This window comes from Entelurus aequoreus, linkage group LG19, assembly GCF_033978785.1.
Source record: "Entelurus aequoreus isolate RoL-2023_Sb linkage group LG19, RoL_Eaeq_v1.1, whole genome shotgun sequence".
Lineage (NCBI taxonomy): Eukaryota > Metazoa > Chordata > Actinopteri > Syngnathiformes > Syngnathidae > Entelurus > Entelurus aequoreus.
This window is the reverse complement of record NC_084749.1, coordinates 3,087,972-3,112,888: the sequence shown is the minus strand read 5'-3', so window position 1 is coordinate 3,112,888 and position 24,917 is coordinate 3,087,972. Positions and strand designations below refer to the sequence as shown.

The 24,917-nt window shown below is 42.0% G+C and overlaps 2 protein-coding genes across 3 annotated transcripts in view; one reads left to right on the top strand and one right to left on the bottom strand.

Annotated features, from left to right (window-relative positions):
* lpla (lipoprotein lipase a) overlaps nucleotides 1-24,917 on the top strand; it is a 743,422-nt gene that overhangs the window by 573,191 nt on the left and 145,314 nt on the right. The window lies entirely within an intron of this gene.
* The window catches only part of f8 (coagulation factor VIII, procoagulant component), a 243,650-nt gene that overhangs the window by 207,497 nt on the left and 11,236 nt on the right, over nucleotides 1-24,917 (bottom strand). Inside the window, exons 4-9 of one of the 2 annotated variants that reach the window (XM_062027658.1) lie at nucleotides 16,211-16,405; nucleotides 16,041-16,141; nucleotides 8,286-8,408; nucleotides 5,749-5,934; nucleotides 4,734-4,809; nucleotides 4,646-4,697 (exon numbers count right to left, since the gene is read on the bottom strand). In XM_062027658.1, coding sequence (XP_061883642.1) covers nucleotides 4,646-4,697; nucleotides 4,734-4,809; nucleotides 5,749-5,934; nucleotides 8,286-8,408; nucleotides 16,041-16,141; nucleotides 16,211-16,405 — 733 coding nt within the window. Of the gene's footprint in view, nucleotides 1-4,645; nucleotides 4,810-5,748; nucleotides 5,935-7,791; nucleotides 7,810-8,285; nucleotides 8,409-16,040; nucleotides 16,142-16,210; nucleotides 16,406-24,917 lie in introns of those variants that run through there. The other variant, XM_062027660.1, reaches the window with a different exon arrangement.

Genomic DNA, 24,917 nt, shown 5'->3' with positions numbered 1-24,917 from the left:
ACAATCCACTCTTCCCTCACTCGTGAACAAGACTCCGAAATACTTGAAGTCCTCCACTTGGGTCAGGGTCTCCTCCCCAACCCGGAGATGGCACTCCACCCTTTTCCGGGCGAGAACCATGGACTCGGACTTGGAGGTGCTGATTCTCATCCCAGTCGCTTCACACTCGGCTGCGAACCGATCCAGTGAGAGCTGAAGATCCTGGCCGGATGAAGCCATCAGGACCACATCACCTGCAAAAAGCAGAGACCTAATCCTGCAGCCACCAAACCAGATCCCCTCAACGCCTTGACTGCGCCTAGAAATGCTGTCCATAAAAGTTATGAACAGAATGGGTGACAAAGGGCAGCCTTGGCAGAGTCCAACCCTCACTGGAAACGTGTCCGACTTACTGCCGGCAATGCGGACCAAGCTCTGACACTGATCATACAGGGAGCGGACCACCACAATCAGACAGTCCGATACCCCATACTCTCTGAGCACTCCCCACAGGACTTCCCGGGGTACACGGTCGAATGCCTTCTCCAAGTCCACAAAGCACATGTAGGCTGGTTGGGCAAACTCCCATGCACCCTCAAGGACTCTATCGAGAGTATAGAGCTGGTCGACAGTTCCACGACCAGGACGAAATCCACACTGTTCCTCATGAATCCGAGGTTCGACTATCCGGCGTAGCTCCAGTACACCTGAATAGACCTTAACGGGAAGGCTAAGGAGTGTGATCCCACGATAATTGGAACACACCCTCAGGTTCCCCTTTTTAAAGAGAGGAACCACCAACCCGGTCTGCCTATCCAGAGGTAGCACCCCCGATGTCCACGCGATGTTGCAGAGTCTTGTCAACCAAGACAGCCCCACAGCATCCAGAGCCTTTAGGAACTCCAGGCGGATCTCATCCACCCCCGGGGCCTTGCCACCGAGGAGCTTTTTAACTACCTCTGCAACCTCAGCCCCAGAAATAGGAGAGCCCACCACAGATTCTCCAGGCACTGCTTCCTCATAGGAAGACGTGTTGGTAGGATTGAGGAGGTCTTCGAAGTATTCCCTCCACCGATCCACAACATCCGCAGTGGAGGTCAGCAGCACACCATCCTCACCATACACGGTGTTGATAGTGCACTGCTTCCCCTTCCTGAGGCGGCGGATGGTGGTCCAGAATCGCTTCGAAGCCGTCTGGAAGTCGTTTTCCCATGGCTTCTCCGAACTCCTCCCATGTCCGAGTTTTTGCCTCCGCGACCGCTGAAGCCGCACACCGCTTGGCCTGTCGGTACCCGTCTGCTGCCTCTGGAGTCCTATGAGCCGAAAGAGTCCTATCGGGTTCTTTCGGCTCATAGGACTCCAGAGGCAGCTACCGCACCGAGGTACCGCACAGGCACCAACGGCGACCTGTGCGGCCTCCAAGCGGCTCGCCTCGACAATAGATGTACGGAACATCGTCCACTCGGACTCAATGTCCAGCACCTCCCTCGTGACAATTCCAGCCTCCGGAAGAACTTTGAACATGTCACATATATGTATATGTGTGTATATATACATAACAGATATATTTATGTGTTATTTACAAATGTATTTAATGAACATACATTATCAAAACAAACACTTAAAATAAATTAAGTACATTTTGCCAATGCATTTAGCTTAAAATAAACCTACATAACTATTTTTTTATTTAATGATTAAACATTTCAGAAAAATACAAACAGCTGATGTTTTCTTTTTTTTAAGCAAATGAATGGCTAAAGCATATATAATTCATATTTGCTTTATATATATATTCATATTTTATGAATAAATAGCACATTTCACTGGGGTCACATCAGTAAATCTATTGTGAAAGCTGATGTTAATTGTGTGTTACCATCACAGTTAAATGTGTGTTACCATCACAGTTAAATGTGTGTTACCATCAGCGTTAAATGCATGTTACCGTCAGAGTTAAATGTGTGTTACCATCAGAGTGTGGTCCTGGAAGTGGAGGGAGTGTATCTGTGGGGTAGTGCCCACACCAATCACATGCCACAACACTACTAAGTTGCTTTGGCACATTGTCAAACCTGCAAGTGCACACACACACACACACACACACACACACACACACACACACACAATGAAGGAGTTAAAGGCCTACTGAAATGAATTTTTTTTATTTAAACGGGGATAGCAGATCTATTCTATGTGTCATACTTGATCATTTCGCGATATTGCCATATTTTTGCTGAAAGGATTTAGTATAGAACAACGACGATAAAGATTGCAACTTTTGGTATCTGATAAAAAAAAGGCTTGCACCTACCGGAAGTAGCGTGACGTAGTCAGTTGAACATATACGCAAAGTTCCCTATTGTTTACAATGATGGCCGCATGAAGTGAGAGAGATTCGGACCGAGAAAGCGACAATTTCCCCATTAATTTGAGCGAGGATGAAAGATTTGTGGATGAGTAAAGTGCAAGTGAAGGACTAGTGGGGAGTTGAAGCTATTCAGATAGGGAAGATGCTGTGAGAGCCGGGGGTGACCTGATATTCAGCTGGGAATGACTACAACAGTAAATAAACACAAGACATATATATACTCTATTAGCCACAACACAACCAGGCTTATATTTAATATGCCACAAATTAATCCTGCATAAAAACACCTGCGTGTTTGTTATGCTACCTCCTAGCTCCTCTGCTAGCTCCTAGCTCCATAGAACACGCCAATACAATTCAAACACCTGATCAACACACAATCACTCAGCCCAAAAGACCGTTTACCTAACCCAAGGTTCATAAAGCTTATATATTTTTAAAAAGTTACGTACGTGACGCGCACATACGGTCAAGTTATCGAATGTTTAGCAGCCAAGGCTGCATACTCACGGTACCTGATATTCAGCTGGGAATGACTACAACAGTAAATAAACACAAGACATATATATACTCTATTAGCCACAACACAACCAGGCTTATATTTAATATGCCACAAATTAATCCTGCATAATAACACCTGCGTGTTTGTTATGCTAGCTCCTAGCTCCTCTGCTAGCTCCTAGCTCCATAGAACACGCCAATACAATTCAAACACCTGATCAACACACACAATCACTCAGCCCAAAAGACCGTTCACCTAACCCAAGGTTCATAAAGCTTATATATTTTTAAAAAGTTACGTACGTGACGCGCACGTACGGTACGGTACGTGTTATGCTAGCTCCTAGCTCCTCTGCTAGCTCCTAGCTCCATAGAACACGCCAATACAATTCAAACACATGATCAACACACACAATCACTCAGCCCAAAAGACCGTTCACCTAACCCAAGGTTCATAAAGCTTATATATTTTTAAAAAGTTACGTACGTGACGCGCACGTACGGTACGGTACGTGTTATGCTAGCTCCTAGCTCCTCTGCTAGCTCCTAGCTCCATAGAACACGCCAATACTGAGTTGGCGTGGCGTGGCGTAGTGGGTAGAGCGCCCGTGTCAGAAACCTGAGGGTTGCAGGTTCGCTCCCCGCCTCTTACCATGCCGTTGTGTCCTTGGGCAGGACACTTCACCCTTGCCCCCGGTGCCGCTCAGACCAGTGAATGAATGTTGAATGAATGATAGGTGGTGGTCGGAGGGGCCGTAGGCGCAAATTGGCAGCCACGCTTCTGTCAGTCTACCCCAGGGCAGCTGTGGTTACGAAAGTAGCTTACCACCACCAGGTGTGAATGAATGATGGGTTTTTAACATGTAAAGCGACTTTGGGTACTTAGAAAAGTGCTATATAAATCCCAGGTATTATTATTATTATTATTAATACAATTCAAACACATGATCAACACACACAATCACTCAGCCCAAAAGACCGTTCACCTAACCCAAGGTTCATAAAGCTTATATATTTTAAAAAAGTTACGTACATACGCAAAAAAAAGCCAAAGCTGCATACTCACAGTAGCACGTCTGCGTCTTTGTCATCCAAATCAAAGTAATCCTGGTAAGAGTCTGTGTTGTCCCAGTTCTCTACAGGCGTCTGTGTATCCAAGTCAAAAGTCCTCCTGGTTAGAGTCTCTGTTATCCGAGTTCTTCCATCTTGACTGCATCTTTCGGGAATGTAAACAAAGAAGCGCCGGCTGTGTACTGTTGTGGCTGACTACGTTCGAAAAATACGTCCATTTCGCACCGACAACTTTCTTCTTTGCTTGCTCGGCTTCCTTCTCCATAATGCAATGAACATGATTGAAACAGATTCATGAACACAGATGTCCAGAATACTGTGGAATTATGAAATGAAAACAGAGCTTTTTCGTATTGGCTTCAATGTGGAAGGCATACCCGTGTTCGCCGGTCTACGTCACGCGCATACGTCATCCTCAGAGGCGTTTCGAACCGGAAGTTTAGCGGCAAATTTAAAATGTCACTTTATAAGTTAACCCGGCCGTATTGGCATGTGTTATAATGTTAAGATTTCATCATTGATATATAAACTATCAGACTGCGTGGTCGGTAGTAGTGGGTTTCAGTAGGCCTTTAAATAACAATAAGAGGTAACAATGACATTGTGCAAAGGTCACTAGAGGTCACTACCAGGTAAGGTGGAGTTGGTGTATCCATTGATGGTGTGGTATTCTTTTCTGCTGCTCCTCTCCCTCATGTCTCCATACCAGTTCTTGTCTCCATAGTTCTTGTCTCCATACCAGCTCTTGTCTCCATACGAGTTCTTGTCTCCATACGAGTTCTTGTCTCCATACGAGTTCTTGTCTCCATACCAGCTCTTGCTCTCATCAAACACGGCAAACAGCAGCACGAAGGCAGGATTTATCCTCTCCCCTCCACGCAATGCCCCTGCAGTACACACATAGTACTTCTTATAATACTTCTTTTTCTCAGTGGGAACCTTCAAGAAGTATTAGCTAATAATAAAAAAAAACTGCTGTAAAAAATATATATACATATATTTTTAGTCTGAAATATAGATGACAAATGTTTGTTACATTTATTGGATTTCAAACATTTTGAAGTTTCAGTTTTCATAACTCCTAAGTTTTTATTATTAAAATGACGCACAATAATAATGACAATAATAAATAATAAAGAAATTGTAAAGGATTATTTGGTTATTTTTGTATTGCCCCCCTGAGATGGGTCAATCATTAGAAGCAATATTGATAACTGTTAAGATTTTTAATTTTATTTTTAATGTCATTATTTAGTTTTTAATCTGACACCTACAAAAAAACAAACAAAAAAAAACATGGTTATCAATGTTGCTACCAATTCATGACCTCTCAGTGGTGAAATTTAAAAATAACCAAGTATATATAAATATAGATATAATAAATATAAATACAAACACAAATGTAGACACAATTATACAGTAAATATAAATGATAAGTTTGTGGTCATTACTGTATGTTTAATCATACAATATTATTTATAGTAAATCACCCTTGCAAAAAAATGGCGTCAACTTTTGCTGCATGCCTTAAATGGGAAAAGTAAGCGCCATCTTATGGTCAATTATAGAAAAATGAAATCTTAAAGGATTACATTAGTTTATGTGAGGATAAATAGAGGATAACAAAAAGGACATTTTTGATAGGACAATGTGTCGTTTTTGTAAGTTTTGTAGACTAATAAGTAACAGATACGGAAAATAACAATGTTATAATCTGGCAAACATTCTTTCAACACAGCCAACTTGGCTTGATAATAAAAGACGGAATGATCTCTAGCGAGTTATGTAAGGAACATTTGTATGATTTGTGCCATTGCCTGACATACATGACTTGCAGATCAGCAGGACACCGATAAGCCCAGAGTTGAGGTCTCGGACCGGGTCCACCTGAGACGAGTATGAGTAGGTAAGACACTCCGGGTCACCGTCTGTGGGGCCTTCATTGGGGCCGATGTCCCACACGTACTTGCGGTATCTTCCAGGAGCCACGGCATCGTCCTTCTCTTGGCCAGCTGTGGAGTAAACATCAGAAATAAAAACAGTCTAACAGAATCCTGTTGGCTGATTTGTAGAGCTTTTCAAATAATGATAAGGTCCATTGTGGGAAAACATCCTGTGGCAGGAAGACGCCAGCAGCTTACAGGAAATGATACATGCCACTGTGCTCAGAGGGAGCCTAGTGGGGATCACTCTTGAACTCGCTCTGGGAGGTTGAGGCTGACATCTTTTGTCTCCAGCTGCACATGCAAGATCCTCCATGGTGTGTTATTACCACTAAGTACCACAATGTCCATTTTCTTTCTTTGCAACACTTTCTCACCTCAATTGTCTTTTCCACATCTGGGACACAAGTAGTTTGATGTGGCTCGGCTGATTCCTTTGAGGCGGTTAGGGCAAGGTCACCAGTAAGCACCTCAAAAATCAGTTTGCAACAAACCACACCAAGTCATACCTCAAATTAAAGGCCATGACGAGAACTTTCTAGATGTGTAATTATTTGTATAATATACAATTATATAACAATTATTACAAATAATCCATCCATCTTCTACTGCTTATCCACAGTCAGGTCGCGGGGGCAGCAGCCTAAGTAAAGAATCAATCAATCAATCAAAGTTTAATTATATAGCCCTTAATCACCAGTGTCTCAAAGGGCTGCACTAGCCACAACCACATCCTGGGCTCAGATCCCACATCATGAACAAGACCCCGAGGTACTTGAACTCCTCAGGATCTCCTCCCCAAACTACAGATGGCATTCCCTCCTTTTCCGGGCGAGAACCATGGACTCGGACTTGGCAGTGCTGATTTTCATCCCAGTCTCTTCAGACTCGGCTGCAAACCGATCCAGTGAGAGCTGAAGATCTTGGCCAGATGAAGCCATCCGGACCACATCATCCGCAAAAAGCAGAGACCTAATGCTGCAGCCACCAAACCAAATCCCCTGAACGCCCTGACTGCGCCTAGAAATGATGTCCACAAAAGTCTTACACAGAATTGGTGACAAAGGGCAGCCCTGGCCGAGTCCAAACCTCAATGGAAACGGGTCGGACATACTGCCGGCAATGCGGACTAAGTTCTTGACACTGATCATACAGGAGCACACCGCCACAATCAGACAGTCCGATACCCCATACTCTCTGAGCACTCTCTACAGGACTTCCTGAGGGACACGGTCAAATGCCTTCTCCAAGTCCACAAATCACATGTAGACTGGTTGGGCAAACTCCCATGCACCCTCAAGGACCCTGCCAAGACTATAGACCTGGTCCACAGTTCCACCACCAGGACAAAATCCACACTGCTCCTCCTGAATCCGAAGTTCAACTATCCGATGTAGCCTCCTCTTCAGTACACCTGAATAGACCTTACCGGGAAGGCTGAGGAGTGTGCTCCCACGATAATTGGAACACACCCTCCGGTTCACCTTTTTTTAAATAGAGGAACCACCACTCCATTCCGCCAATCCAGGGGCACCACCTCCGATGTCCACGAAATGCTGCAGAGTCTTGTCATCTGACCACAGAACTTTCCTCCAGAAGGTCTTATCTTTGTCCATGTGATGTCAGATGAGCAACAATTGAGCTGTTTGGCCACACCTCAACACTTCCACTGCCATGCTTGCGTGTAGGCAAGTCACAATTGCTACTCATATATTACAGTTGACTTCCTCTACATGGTCATTTATTTCTATACATTTAGAGAGCGTAATAATAATAGTTGCTGAACGTGAAGGTTGGACTCACTTTTGTCAGATACAGCAAGTAGCAACAACTCTTGAGTCTTTGTTCAGGAAGGACAAAAAGCTGCATGGACATTTTTTAAGCCCTTAAGATGATTTCTCATTGAGTTAGGTGAAGTTGTATTACCTTCAGACTGCTTCCAGTAGGTGAAGTTGTATTACCTTCAGACTGCTTCCAGTAGGTGAAGTTGTATTACCTTCAGACTGCTTCCAGTAGGTGAAGTTGTATTACCTTCAGACTGCTTCCAGTAGGTGAAGTTGTATTACCTTCAGACTGCTTCCAGTTAGGTGAAGTTGTATTACCTTCAGACTGCTTCCAGTAGGTGAAGTTGTATTACCTTCAGACTGCTTCCAGTAGGTGAAGTTGTATTACCTTCAGACTGCTTCCAGTTAGGTGAAGTTGTATTACCTTCAGACTGCTTCCAGTTAGGTGAAGTTGTATTACCTTCAGACTGTTTCCAGTACGTGAAGTTGTATTACCTTCAGACTGTTTCCAGTAGGTGAAGTTGTATTACCTTCAGACTGCTTCCAGTTAGGTGAAGTTGTATTACCTTCAGACTGTTTCCAGTAGGTGAAGTTGTATTACCTTCAGACTGTTTCCAGTAGGTGAAGTTGTATTACCTTCAGACTGCTTCCAGTAGGTGATCCCCACAGGGCTGATACTGTAAGGTTTGGACGCCAGGTTCTTGAAGTGCACGACCACCCGCTCAGGGGCCTGAGTCACGATCACTGGACCTTGAATGCCTGCAAACACTCATGGGAATAAATAAGCAGCAACATTCATCAGCCGTATTGACTTGAAATTTCTCACGGAGGTCAACACATTCTACGAAACACACCCACTGTAAAATTTGGATGAATCTGGCACAGACCTTTAGGGGACTGATAAGCACATTTACTTTGATTTCACTCACTAATAACTTGAAATCATGACTGGAAATGAGCAGAAATAAATATATATCTAACTATCTGTCCAACATTGGCTATTTACCATTAATGCTACATTTACACAAAATACAAATATTTTCTGCAAACTCCTATCTTTTTATCGTCATGATTTTCTTTTTAAATCCAGAAACATTTCTATTGTTTTATTCCACTGTCAAGTTTGTTCCAACATCCTCGATTGAAATGCATTTTTCTTTGTCACTCTTCTAAATCTACTTTTAAAAAATACATCTCAGTTCCTTTTACTTTCTAATGACTTTCTTACAAATCCTTTTTGAATGTGGTTTGGTAAATTATTTTAATATGCTTAAAATCTTCCCTCGCCACATCGCCAATATTGCGGTTTCTCCACATCGCTGTTTTTTGTTGTTGTTTTTTAAGCATGTTTTCCTAAATGAAGCATTTCATGTATACAAATGTCTAAATACTATTGTAGTATTGGACACTAGAGCCCAAATCAATCTGAACACAGTGTTCAGTATCGTGGCCACTGATTGGCTCAGCCTCAGGATCAGTATTATATTGGTTTAAAACAGTGTTAAAGGTGTTATCTTATGTCTAGAGGTCATTCATAATGTTGAAAAAAAAACATTTAGAAGGAAGTAAACAAATTTGTATGCTCTAGCTTTGAAAATATTTGGTTTATAGTGAATAATTACTACTTTAAAAAATGTATCTTCTCAAACTAATTCAAGGAAGAAGGGTTTACTGTATACATCATTTGTACAATAAGGAAGTTTTTTAACTGACTGCATGGGACAAACCAAAATAAATGTTCTTCGAATTAAAGTGTTCTTATTCGACTATTTTGTGTGTACCATTTTATTGTAATATCAAATTCTGTTCAATGTAAAACATGTTAAATTTAGTATTAAAGAAGAAACTCTAAAATAGTGTAAAGAACTTAAATATTTTGTAAATGTTATTTTAACTCCGCAGAGTGTGGAGCTATATAAACATATATATGTTAAACTTAAACTTGTTAAACAACGAATGAGGAATCTCCTCCTAACTATACGAATGCGCATATTGCCCGTCCCCTTAAAAGGGGTGGGGGGGTCGCACTAATATACAATGAAAACCTTAACCTTAGCCCTGACCTAAATAATAAATATATATAATTTGAGGTGCTTACTATGAGGTCTGTCACACCGCTGCCTCTCTACCTGGCTGTTATCTACCGCCCACCAGGGCCCTATTCGGATTTTATCAGTGAATTCTCAGAGTTTGTTGCTGATCTAGTGATGCAAGCCGACAATATAATCATAATGGGGGACATTAATATCCATATGAATACCCCATCGGACCCTCCATGCGTGGCGCTCCAGACTATAATTGATAGCTGTGGTCTTACACAAATAATAAATGAACCCACACATCGCAACAGTAATACGATAGATCTAGTGCTTGTCAGGGGTGTCACCACCTCCAAAATTATGATACTCCGGTATACTAAAGTAATGTCCGATCATTACCTTGTAAAAGTCGAAGTTCTGACTCCTTGTCAACAAACTAATAATAATAATAATAACTGCTTTAGCAGCGTCAACATTAATGCTGCCACAACGATGACTCTTGCTGGCCTACTGCCTTCGGTAATGGCGCCATTCCAAATTATGTGGGCTCTATTGATAACCTCACTAACAACTTTAACGACGCCCTGCGCGAAACCATTGATAGTATAGCACCACTAAAGCTAAAAAGGGCCCCTAAAAGGCGTACCCCATGGTTTACAGAAGAAACTAGAGCTCTTAAATGATCATGTAGAAAGCTGAAACGCAAATGGCGCGCGACTAAACTTGAGGTTTTCCATCAAGCATGGAGTGATTGTTTAATAACTTATAAACGCATGCTTACCTTAGCTAAAGCTCAATATTACTCAAATCTCATCCGCCTCAACAAAAACGATCCTAAATTTTTGTTTAGTACAGTAGCATCGCTAACCCAACAAGGGACTCCTCCCAGTAGCTCCACCCACTCGGCAGATGACTTTATGAATTTCTTTAATAAGAAAATTGAAGTCATTAGAAAAGAGATTAAAGACAATGCATCTCAGCTACAACTGGGTTCTATTAACACAGATACGACTGTATATACGACGGATACCGCCCTCCAAAATAGTCTCTTTCTTTTTGATGAAATAACAGAGGAATTATTACAGCGTGTAAGTGGGATAAAACAAACAACATGTTTACTTGACCCACTTCCTGGAAAACTTATCAAGGAACTGTTTGTATTATTAGGTCCATCAGTGCTAAATATTATAAACTTATCACTTTCCTACGGCACTGTTCCCCTAGCATTCAAAAAAGAGGTTATTCATCCTCTACTCAAAAGACCTAACCTCGATCCTGACCTCATGGTAAACTACCGACCGGTGTCCCACCTTCCGTTTATCTCGAAAATCCTCGAAAAAATAGTCGCACAGCAGCTAAATGAACACTTAGTGTCTAACAATCTCTGTGAACCTTTTAAATCCGGTTTCAGGGCAAATCACTCTACGGAGACAGCCCTCGCAAAAATGACTAATGATCTATTGCTAACCATGGATGTCATCTATGTTGCTGCTTCTTCATCTTAGCGCCGCTTTCCATACCGTCCATCATAATATTTTATTAGAGCGTATTAAAACACGTGTTGGTATGTCAGACTTAGCCTTGTCTTGGTTTAACTCTTATCTTACTGACAGGATGCAGTGTGTCTCCCATAACAATGTGACCTCGGACTATGTCAAGGTAACGTGCGGAGTTCCCCAGGGTTTGGTTCTTGGCCCTGCACTCTTTAGTATTTACATGCTGCCGCTAGGTGACATCATACGTGTTAGCTTTCACTGTTATGCTGATGACATCATACGTGTTAGCTTTCACTGTTATGCTGATGACATCATACGTGTTAGCTTTCACTGTTATGCTGATGACATCATATGTGTTAGCTTTCACTGTTATGCTGATGACATCATACGTGTTAGCTTTCACTGTTATGCTGATGACATCATACGTGTTAGCTTTCACTGTTATGCTGATGACATCATACGTGTTAGCTTTCACTGTTATGCTGATGACATCATACGTGTTAGCTTTCACTGTTATGCTGATGACATCATACGTGTTAGCTTTCACTGTTGTGATGATGACATCATACGTGTTAGCTTTCACTGTTATGCTGATGACATCATACGTGTTAGCTTTCACTGTTATGCTGATGACATCATACGTGTTAGCTTTCACTGTTATGCTGATGACATCATACGTGTTAGCTTTCACTGTTGTGATGATGACATCATACGTGTTAGCTTTCACTGTTGTGATGATGACATCATACGTGTTAGCTTTCACTGTTGTGATGATGACAGCCAACTCTACATGCCCCTAAAGCTGACCAACACGCCGGATTGTAGTCAGCTGGAGGCGTGTCTTAATGAAATTAAACAATGGATGTCCGCTAACTTTTTGCAACTCAACGCTAAGAAAACGGAAATGCTGATTATCGATCCTGCTCAACACCGACATCTATTTAATAATACCACCTTAACATTTGACAACCAAATAATGATACACCTATTTAATAATACCACCTTAACATTTGACAACCAAACAATTATACACCTATTTAATAATACCACCTTAACAATTATACACCTATTTAATAATACCACCTTCACATTTGACAACAAACAATTATACACCTATTTAATAAAACCACCTTAACATTTGACAACCAAACAATTATACACCTATTTAACAATACCACCTTAACATATGACAACCAAACAATTATACACCTATTTAATAATACCACCTTAACATATGACAACCAAACAATTATACACCTATTTAATAATACCACCTTAACAATTATACACCTATTTAATAATACCACCGTCACATTTGACAACAAACAATTATACACCTATTTAATAATACCACCTTAACATTTGACAACCAAACAATTATACACCTATTTAACAATACCACCTTAACATATGACAACCAAACAATTATACACCTATTTAATAATACCACCTTCACATTTGACAACCAAACAATTATACACCTATTTAATAATACCACCTTAACATATGACAACCAAACAATTACACACCTATTTAATAAAACCACCTTAACATATGACAACCAAACAATTATACACCTATTTAATAATACCACCTTAACATTTGACAACCAAACAATTATACACCTATTTAATAATACCACCTTAACAATTATACACCTATTTAATAATACCACCTTCACATTTGACAACAAACAATTATACACCTATTTAATAATACCACCTTAGCATATGACAACCAAACAATTATACACCTATTTAATAATACCACCTTAACATATGACAACCAAACAATTATACACCTATTTAATAATACCACCTTAACATATGACAACCAAACAATTATACACCTATTTAATAATACCACCTTAACATATGACAACCAAACAATTTTACACCTATTTAATAATACCACCTTAACATTTGACAACCAAACAATTATACACCTATTTAATAATACCACCTTAACATATGACAAACAAACAATTATACACCTATTTAATAATACCACCTTAACATATGACAACCAAACAATTACACACCTATTTGATAATACCACCTTAACATTTGACAACCAAACAGTTATACACCTATTTAATAATACCACCTTAACATATGACAACCAAACAGTTATACACCTATTTAATAATACCACCTTAACATTTGACAACCAAACAGTTATACACCTATTTAATAATACCACCTTAACATATGACAACCAAACAATTATACACCTATTTAATAATACCACCTTAACATATGACAACCAAACAATTATACACCTATTTAATAATACCACCTTAACATATGACAACCAAACAATTTTACACCTATTTAATAATACCACCTTAACATTTGACAACCAAACAATTATACACCTATTTAATAATACCACCTTAACATTTGACAACCAAACAATTATACACCTATTTAATAATAGCACCTTAACATTTGACAACCAAACAATTATACACCTATTTAATAATACCACCTTAACATATGACAACCAAACAATTACACACCTATTTGATAATACCACCTTAACATTTGACAACCAAACAATTACACACCTATTTAATAATACCACCTTAACATTTGACAACCAAACAATTATACAAGGCGACTCGGTAAAGAATCTGGGTATTATCTTCCACCCAACTCTCTCGTTTGAGTCGCACATTAAGAGTGTTACTAAAACAACTCTCTCGTTTGAGTCGCACATTAAGAGTGTTACTAAAACAACTCTCTCGTTTGAGTCGCACATTAAGAGTGTTACTAAAACAACTCTCTCGTTTGAGTCGCACATTAAGAGTGTTACTAAAACAACTCTCTCGTTTGAGTCGCACATTAAGAGTGTTACTAAAACAACTCTCTCGTTTGAGTCGCACATTAAGAGTGTTACTAAAACAACTCTCTCGTTTGAGTCGCACATTAAGAGTGTTACTAAAACAACTCTCTCGTTTGAGTCGCACATTAAGAGTGTTACTAAAACAACTCTCTCGTTTGAGTCGCACATTAAGAGTGTTACTAAAACAACTCTCTCGTTTGAGTCGCACATTAAGAGTGTTACTAAAACAACTCTCTCGTTTGAGTCGCACATTAAGAGTGTTACTAAAACAACTCTCTCGTTTGAGTCGCACATTAAGAGTGTTACTAAAACAACTCTCTTGTTTGTGTCGCACATTAAGAGTGTTACTAAAACAACTCTCTCGTTTGAGTCGCACATTAAGAGTGTTACTAAAACAACTCTCTCGTTTGAGTCGCACATTAAGAGTGTTACTAAAACAACTCTCTCGTTTGAGTCGCACATTAAGAGTGTTACTAAAACAACTCTCTCGTTTGAGTCGCACATTAAGAGTGTTACTAAAACAACTCTCTCGTTTGAGTCGCACATTAAGAGTGTTACTAAAACAACTCTCTCGTTTGAGTCGCACATTAAGAGTGTTACTAAAACAACTCTCTCGTTTGAGTCGCACATTAAGAGTGTTACTAAAACAACTCTCTCGTTTGAGTCGCACATTAAGAGTGTTACTAAAACAACTCTCTCGTTTGAGTCGCACATTAAGAGTGTTACTAAAACAACTCTCTCGTTTGAGTCACACATTAAGAGTGTTACTAAAACGGCCTTCTTTCATCCCCGTAATATCGCTAAAATGTGTTCCATTTTGTCCACTAGCGACGCTGAGATTATTATTCATGCGTTTGTTACGTCTCGTCTCGATTACTGTAACGTATTATTTTCATGTCTCCCCATATATGTATATATATATATATATATATATATATATATATATATATATATATACTGGCTCACCTGCACTGGCTTCCTGTGCACCTAAGGTGCGACTTTAAGGTTTTACTACTTACGTATAAAATACTACACGGTCAAGCTCCTGCCTATCTTGCAGATTGTATTGTACCATATGTCCCGGCAAGAAATCTGCGTTCAAAGAACTCCGGCTTATTAGTGATTCCCAGAGCCCGAAAAAAGTCTGCGGGCTATAGAGCGTTTCCTGTTCGGGCTCCAGTACTCTGGAATGCCCTCCCGGTAAAAGTTAGAGATGCTACCTCAGTAGAAGCATTTAAGTCTCATCTTAAAACTCATTTGTATACTCTAGCCTTTAAATAGACTCCCTTTTTAGACCAGTTGATCTGCCGTTTCTTTTCTTTTCTGCTCTGCCCCCCTCTCCCTTGTGGAAGGGGGGGGGGGGGGGCACAGGTCCGGTGGCCATGGATGAAGTGCTGGCTGTCCAGAGTCGGGACCCGGGGTGGTATCTTAGCTACATTTAATGGAGAGTAAAGTGTAGCGTCGTTACATCTAATGGAGAGTAACTTGTATCTTAGTTACATTTAATGGAGAGTGACTTGTATCTTAGTTACATTTAATGGAGAGTAACTTGTAGCTTAGTTACATTTAATGGAGAGTGACTTGTAGCTTAGTTACATTTAATGGAGAGTGACTTGTATCTTAGGTACATTTAATGGAGAGTAACTTGTAGCTTAGTTACATTTAATGGAGAGTGACTTGTATCTTAGTTACATTTAATGGAGAGTGACTTGTATCTTAGTTACATTTAATGGAGAGTAACTTGTAGCTTAGTTACATTTAATGGAGAGTGACTTGTATTTTAGTTACATTTAATGGAGAGTAACTTGTAGCTTAGTTACATTTAATGGAGAGTAACTTGTAGCTTACTTACATTTAACGGAGAGTAACTTGTATCTTAGTTACATTTAACGGAGAGTAACTTGTATCTTAGTTACATTTAATGGAGAGTAATTTGTAGCTTAGCTTACTACATTTTCCAAGTAGCTTGTCCATCACTGCTTCTATTCCATCAACTTGCAGTCACCTACCTGCCCATGGCTTTCTGTGCGTGGGTAAAGTGTAGGTGGCGTCCGTGTACTCCCTGTAAATCGCCTTTTTAAATTTCTGTGGCGTGTCTTTGGAGCGCCACCTGTCAGCAGAGTAGAACAATGCGCATTAAAGGAGCTGTGAAGTGATGGACAACACAAACAGTGGTCACCTTTGGTCAGTGGTTGCATCATCATGGTGGTGGACATAGTCCCAGCCAATCTCCACAGCAGCGATGTAGTGCTCCTTCAGCGTTGTGTTGGGTGTCGCCTCCACCACCACCACCACCACCACCATGCACAGCAGCAGCAGCGACCCTCCCATGGCAAAGTTCACCTGCCTAATGTGAGTCTGTGCTGGGTGGACACTTTTAAATGTGGGTGGATGCAGAGTGTGTGGGCGGGCGAGAGAGAGAGAGAGATTGTGGGGTGTTTATCTAAGTGTGTTGTCAAGTTCAAAGTGACACCACACATAACGTAAACAACAGTCTTTATTGTTTTTTTAAATAATACAACAATTACACATTTCAACTAATAACAGTAAGAGATTATTCATATTACCGTGGTTGTAGTTTGTACAAGTACTACAAAATACAATAAGAAACATCTCGAAATAACTTTTTTCTTTGTATAAAAAAATGTAAATTATTAGAACACTTTGTAGTATTAGGTCATTTTGCAACACAGAAACAGTGATGTTAGACAGGAATCATTTGTATTGACAACGGTATTTAAAAAAATAGGAATAAATATTGATCTTATAATAATAATACGATCTTGTAATGTTTGTCTGATCTTGAATGGGATTGTGCTGAAAATCTTAATCTCCCCTCGGGGATCAATAAAGTATTTCTGATTCTGATGTTCATGTAAATTGTGGTTAAATCTTGTAGTGGTGTGGCAGTCCAAAGAAAAAAACATAAAACCAAGCAGAATAAAACAAATATATACAGTCATATGGCGCTCTGAGGCCATGACTATTGTTATGGAGAATATTGCTATCATTTAGCCCTTCCCCAAGAACACATGCTCCTGTACTTGTGTTGTTTTCGGCTGTATGAATCCTTCCAATCATGAAAAGGATAAACGTTTCTTCAGAGTTCCTCGAGAGGTCATCAAAAAGAAAAGAAGAGCGCAAGATTTTATGACACAACGAAAAAAGCATGAAGGTTTCACTCCAGTCCAAGCGAGTAGAGTCCAAGAATGTTTGTTTGATGTTTATTATTTCCCATTTAAGTTTTATATGGATATTATTTGTATTTATTAAACATGTTTGCTAAAAGTGTTTTGAAAAGCACCAACTCAGAGAGTCTAAATAAAAGAAAGAAAATGTGAGTAAAACCTAAAAGAATTCAGCTTTTACCAAAGGCAGCAATCATGAATGAATCTTTCAGCACGTACACAATGTTGACATCTATAGTTATATTTTGATAAACAATTATATTTTGATAAACAATCATACATTAATCTTTCAGCACGTACACAATGTTGACATCTATAGTTATATTTTGATAAACAATCATACATTAATCTTTCAGCACGTACACAATGTTGACATCTATAGTTATATTTTGATAAACAATTATATTTTGATAAACAATCATACATTAATCTTTCAGCACGTACACAATGTTGACATCTATAGTTATATTTTGATAAACAATTATATTTTGATAAACAATCATACATTAATCTTTCAGCACGTACACAATGTTGACATCTATAGTTATATTTTGATAAACAATCATACATTAATCTTTCAGCACGTACACAATGTTGACATCTATAATTATATTTTGATAAACAATCATACATTAATCTTTTAGCACATACACAATGTTGACATCTATAGTTATATTTTGATAAACAATCATAAATTAATCTTTCAGCACGTACACAATGTTGACATCTATAGTTATATTTTGATAAACAATCATAAATGAATCTTTCAGCACGTACACAATGTTGACATCTATAGTTATATTTTCATAAACAATCATACATTAATCTTTTAGCACATACACAATGTTGACATCTATAGTTATATTTTGATAAACAATCATACATTAATCTTTTAGCACATACACAATGTTGACATCTATAGTTATATTTTGATAAAGACGGAGAAAACATGCTACTTGTAAGCGACGTGTGCAACAACAACAAACATGGCAGTAGAGGCAAAGTGAAATCATGAAATGCAAAAACGATACATGATTTATCCACCAGAGTGTCGATACCAATGTCCTTGACCCAGACACACACAACAAAGTTGTAGACCTCCTGACCCAGACACACACAGAAGTTGTAGACCTCCTGACCCAGACACACACACAGAAGTTGTAGACCTCCTGACCCAGACACACACAGAAGTTGTAGACCTCCTGACCCAGACACACACAGAAGTTGTAGACCTCCTGACCCAGACACACACACAGAAGTTGTAGACCTCCTGACCCAGACACACACAGAAGTTGTAGACCTCCTGACCCAGACACACACACAGAAGTTGTAGACCTCCTGACCCAGACACACACAGAAGTTGTAGACCTCCTGACCCAGACACACACAGAAGTTGTAGACCTCCTGACCCAGACACACACAGAAGTTGTAGACCTCCTGACCCAGACACACACACAGAAGTTGTAGACCTCCTGACCCAGACACACACAAAGAAGTTGTAGACCTCCTGACCCAGACACACACAGAAATTGTAGACCTCCTGACCCAGACACACACACAGAAGTTGTAGACCTCCTGACCCAGACACACACACAGAAATTGTAGACCTCCTGACCCAGACACAAACAGAAATTGTAGACCTCCTGACCCAGACACACACAGAAATTGTAGACCTCCTGACCCAGACACACACACAGAAGTTGTAGACCTCCTGACCCAGACACACACAGAAATTGTAGACCTCCTGACCCAGACACACACACAGAAGTTGTAGACCTCCTGACCCAGACACACACAAAGAAGTTGTAGACCTCCTGACCCAGACACACACACAGAAGTTGTAGACCTCCTGACCCAGACACACACAGAAATTGTAGACCTCCTGACCCAGACACACACACAGAAGTTGTAGACCTCCTGACCCAGACACACAGAAGTTGTAGACCTCCTGACCCAGACACACACAATGAAGTTGTAGACCTCCTGACCCAGACACACACAAACAAATTGTAGACCTCCTGACCCAGACACACACACAGAAGTTGTAGACCTCCTGACCCAGACACACACACAGAAGTTGTAGACCTCCTGACCCAGACACACACAGAAGTTGTAGACCTCCTGACCCAGACACACACAAAGAAGTTGTAGACCTCCTGACCCAGACACACACAGAAATTGTAGACCTCCTGAGCCAGACACACACACAGAAGTTGTAAACCTCCTGACCCAGACACACAGAAATTGTAGACCTCCTGACCCAGACACACACACAGAAGTTGTAGACCTCCTGACCCAGACACACACAAAGAAGTTGTAGACCTCCTGACCCAGACACGCACGGAAGTTGTAGACCTCCTGACCCAGACACACACAAAGAAGTTGTAGACCTCCTGAACCAGACACACACAAAGAAATTGTAGACCTCCTGACCCAGACACACACACAGAAGTTGTAGACCTCTTGACCCGGACACACACAGAAGTTGTAGACCTCCTGACCCAGACACACACAAAGAAGTTGTAGACCTCCTGACCCAGACACACACAGAAATTGTAGACCTCCTGACCCAGGCACACACAAAGAAGTTGTAGACCTCCTGACCCAGGCACACACAAAGAAGTTGTAGACCTCCTGACCCAGACACACACAAAGAAGTTGTAGACCTCCTGACCCAAACACACACAGAAGTTGTAGACCTCCTGACCCAGACACACACAAAGAAGCTATAGACCTCCTGACCCAGACACACACAAAGAAATTGTAGACCTCCTGACCCAGACACACACACAGAAGTTGTAGACCTCCTGACCCAGACACACACACAGAAGTTGTAGACCTCCTGACCCAGACACACACACAGAAGTTGTAGACCTCCTGACCCAGACACACACAAAGAAATTGTAGAGCTCCTGACCCAGACACACACACAGAAGTTGTAGACCTCCTGACCCAGACACACACAAAGAAGTTTTAGACCTCCTGACCCAGACACACACAGAAGTTGTAGACCTCCTGACCCAGACACACACAAAGAAGTTGTAGACCTCCTGACCCAGACAAACACAAAGAAGTTGTAGACCTCCTGACCCAGACACACACAGAAATTGTAGACCTCCTGACCCAGACACACACAGAAATTGTAGACCTCCTGACCCATACACACACAAAGAAGTTGTAGACCTCCTGACCCAGACACACACAGAAGTTGTAGACCTCCTGACCCAGACACACACAAAGAAGTTGTAGACCTCCTGACCCAGACACACACAGAAGTTGTAGACCTCCTGACCCAGACACACACACAGAAGTTGTAGACCTCCTGACCCAGACACACACAAGGAAGTTGTAGACCTCCTGACCCAGACACACACACAGAAGTTGTAGACCTCCTGACCCAGACACACACAAAGAAGTTGTAGACCTCCTGACCCAGACACACACAGAAGTTGTAGACCTCCTGACCCAGACACACACAAGGAAGCTGTAGACCTCCTGACCCAGACACACACAAAGAAATTGTAGACCTCCTGACCCAGACACACACACAGAAGTTGTAGACCTCCTGACCCAGACACACACACAGAAGTTGTAGACCTCCTGACCCAGACACACACACAGAAGTTGTAGACCTCCTGACCCAGACACACACACAGAAGTTGTAGACCTCCTGACCCAGACACACACAAAGAAGTTGTAGACCTCCTGACCCAGACACACACACAGAAGTTGTAGACCTCCTGACCCAGACACACACACAGAAGTTGTAGACCTCCTGACCCAGACACACACAGAAGTTGTAGACATCCTGACCCAGACACACACAAAGAAGTTGTAGACCTCCTGACCCAGACACACACAGAAGTTGTAGACCTCCTGACCCAGACACACACAAAGAAGTTGTAGACCTCCTGACCCAGACACACACAGAAATTGTAGACCTCCTGACCCATACACACACACAGAAGTTGTAGACCTCCTGACCCATACACACACAAAGAAGTTGTAGACCTCCTGACCCAGACACACACACAGAAGTTGTAGACCTCCTGACCCAGACACACACACAGAAGTTGTAGACCTCCTGACCCAGACACACACACAGAAGTTGTAGACCTCCTGACCCACACACACACACAGAAGTTGTAGACCTCCTGACCCAGACACACACAAAGAAGTTGTAGACCTCCTGACCCAGACACACACAGAAGTTGTAGACCTCCTGACCCAGACACACACAAAGAAGTTGTAGACCTCCTGACCCAGACACACACAGAAGTTGTAGACCTCCTGACCCAGACACACACAAAGAAGTTGTAGACCTCCTGACCCAGACACACACACAGAAGTTGTAGACCTCCGGACCCAGACAAACACAAAGAAGTTGTAGACCTCCTGACCCAGACACACACAGAAGTTGTAGACCTCCTGACCCAGACACACACAAGGAAGCTGTAGACCTCCTGACCCAGACACACACAAAGAAATTGTAGACCTCCTGACCCAGACACACACACAGAAGTTGTAGACCTCCTGACCCAGACACACACAAATAAGTTGTAGACCTCCTGACCCAGACACACACAAAGAAGTTGTAGACCTCCTGACCCAGACACACACAGAAGTTGTAGACCTCCTGACCCAGACACACACAAAGAAGTTGTAGACCTCCTGACCCAGACACACACAGAAATTGTAGACCTCCTGACCCAGACACACACAAAGAAGTTGTAGACCTCCTGACCCAGACACACACAGAAGTTGTAGACCTCCTGACCCAGACACACACAAAGAAGTTGTAGACCTCCTGACCCAGACACACACAGAAGTTGTAGACCTCCTGACCCAGACACACACACAGAAGTTGTAGACCTCCTGACCCAGACACACACACAGAAGTTGTAGACCTCCTTACCCAGACACACACACAGAAGTTGTAGACCTCCTGACCCAGACACACACAAAGAAGTTGTAGACCTCCTGACCCAGACACACACAGAAGTTGTAGACCTCCTGACCCAGACACACACAAAGAAGTTGTAGACCTCCTGACCCAGACACACACACAGAAGTTGTAGACCTCCTGACCCAGACACACACAAATAAGTTGTAGACCTCCTGACCCAGACACACACAGAAGTTGTAGACCTCCTGACCCAGACACACACAAGGTAGCTGTAGACCTCCTGACCCAGACACACACAAAGAAATTGTAGACCTCCTGACCCAGACACACACACAAAAGTTGTAGACCTCCTGACCCAGACACACACACAGAAGTTGTAGACCTCCTGACCCAGACACACACACAGAAGTTGTAGACCTCCTGACCCAGACACACACACAGAAGTTGTAGACCTCCTGACCCAGACACACACAAAGAAATTGTAGACCTCCTGACCCAGACACACACACAGAAGTTGTAGACCTCCTGACCCAGACACACACACAGAAGTTGTAGACCTCCTGACCCAGACACACACAGAAGTTGTAGACATCCTGACCCAGACACACACAAAGAAGTTGTAGACCTCCTGACCCAGACACACACAGAAGTTGTAGACCTCCTGACCCAGAGACACACAAAGAAGTTGTAGACCTCCTGACCCAGACACACACAGAAATTGTAGACCTCCTGACCCAGACACACACACAGAAGTTGTAGACCTCCTGACCCATACACACACAAAGAAGTTGTAGACCTCCTGACCCAGACACACACAGAAGTTGTAGACCTCCTGACCCAGACACACACACAGAAGTTGTAGACTTCCTGACCCAGACACACACACAGAAGTTGTAGACCTCCTGACCCAGACACACACACAGAAGTTGTAGACCTCCTGACCCAGACACACACACAGAAGTTGTAGACCTCCTGACCCAGACACACACACAGAAGTTGTAGACCTCCTGACCCAGACACACACAAAGAAGTTGTAGACCTCCTGACCCAGACACACACACAGAAGTTGTAGACCTCCTGACCCAGACACACACAAAGAAGTTGTAGACCTCCTGACCCAGGCACACACACAGAAGTTGTAGACCTCCTGACCCAGACACACACAAAGAAGTTGTAGACCTCCTGACCCAGACACACACAGAAGTTGTAGACCTCCTGACCCAGACACACACAAGGAAGCTGTAGACCTCCTGACCCAGACACACACAAAGAAATTGTAGACCTCCTGACCCAGACACACACACAGAAGTTGTAGACCTCCTGACCCAGACACACACAAAGAAGTTGTAGACCTCCTGACCCAGACACACACGGAAGTTGTAGACCTCCTGACCCAGACACACACAAAGAAGTTGTAGACCTCCTGACCCAGACACACACAAAGAAGTTGTAGACCTCCTGACCCATACACACACAAAGAAGTTGTAGACCTCCTGACCCAGACACACACAAAGAAGTTGTAGACCTCCTGACCCAGACACACACAAAGAAGTTGTAGACCTCCTGACCCAGACACACACACAGAAGTTGTAGACCTCCTGACCCAGACACACACAAAGAAGTTGTAGACCTCCTGACCCAGACACACACAAAGAAGTTGCAGACCTCCTGACCCAGACACACACAAAGAAGTTGTAGACCTCCTGACCCAGACACACACAAAGAAGTTGTAGACCTCCTGACCCAGACACACACAAAGAAGTTGTAGACCTCCTCACCCAGACACACACAAAGAAGTTGTAGACCTCCTGACCCAGACACACACAGAAGTTTTAGACCTCCTGACCTAGACACACACAAAGAAGTTGTAGACCTCCTGACCCAGACACACAGAGAAGTTTTAGACCTCCTGACCCAGACACACACAGAAGTTGTAGACCTCCTGACCCAGACACACACAAAGAAGTTGTAGACCTCCTGACCCAGACACACACACAGAAGTTGTAGACCTCCTGACCCAGACACACACAAAGAAGTTGTAGACCTCCTGACCCAGACACACACAAAGAAGTTGTAGACCTCCTGACCCAGACACACACAAAGAAGTTGTAGACCTCCTGACCCAGACACACACAGGAGTTGTAGACCTCCTGACCCAGACACACACACAGAAGTTGTAGACCTTGATGGAACGAGATATTTTCCATACATCCATATTTTGTGTTACTTTTTACTTCCGTATTCACATTAAAAAACAGCTAGTGCTTTTCCAAATTGTCTGCTTAGTAAAAGGTTGACTGTGTGTTTGAGGCCTTGGAGCTTCTGGAATGCAAGCGGTAGACAAAACAAAAGGGTAGAAGAGTACAGGGAGAGGGAGAAGAAGGCAGACCGGATAGAGCCACGCATCGGGATAGTTTGGGCAAGGCTGGTCTCATTATTGCCAAAGCTTTGACAATAAACAACGAAATACCAACTACTGCTTTTGGTGGTCAATTTAACATCAGCTTATTTGCCATTAAAAGAACTTGGGAGTGGACAGCAGACTTTGACTTCCTTTGGAGGAAGAGCTGTCGACGCAACAATTTGGGGGCTTCGTCCGAGATGGCACGCTGTTGATCGATGACTTCTTGCAATCTTCTAGACAGACTCAATTGGCCAATTCAAGGTGAGCAGAACCTTTCTTTTTAGATAAAATCTGCGTTAGGAGTCTGTCCTGAAGTCTGTAAGTCAAACACTATATTTTACCCCAAACGCAGAGTTGTGATTTCGATAGATTGATTGCATTTTTGCAG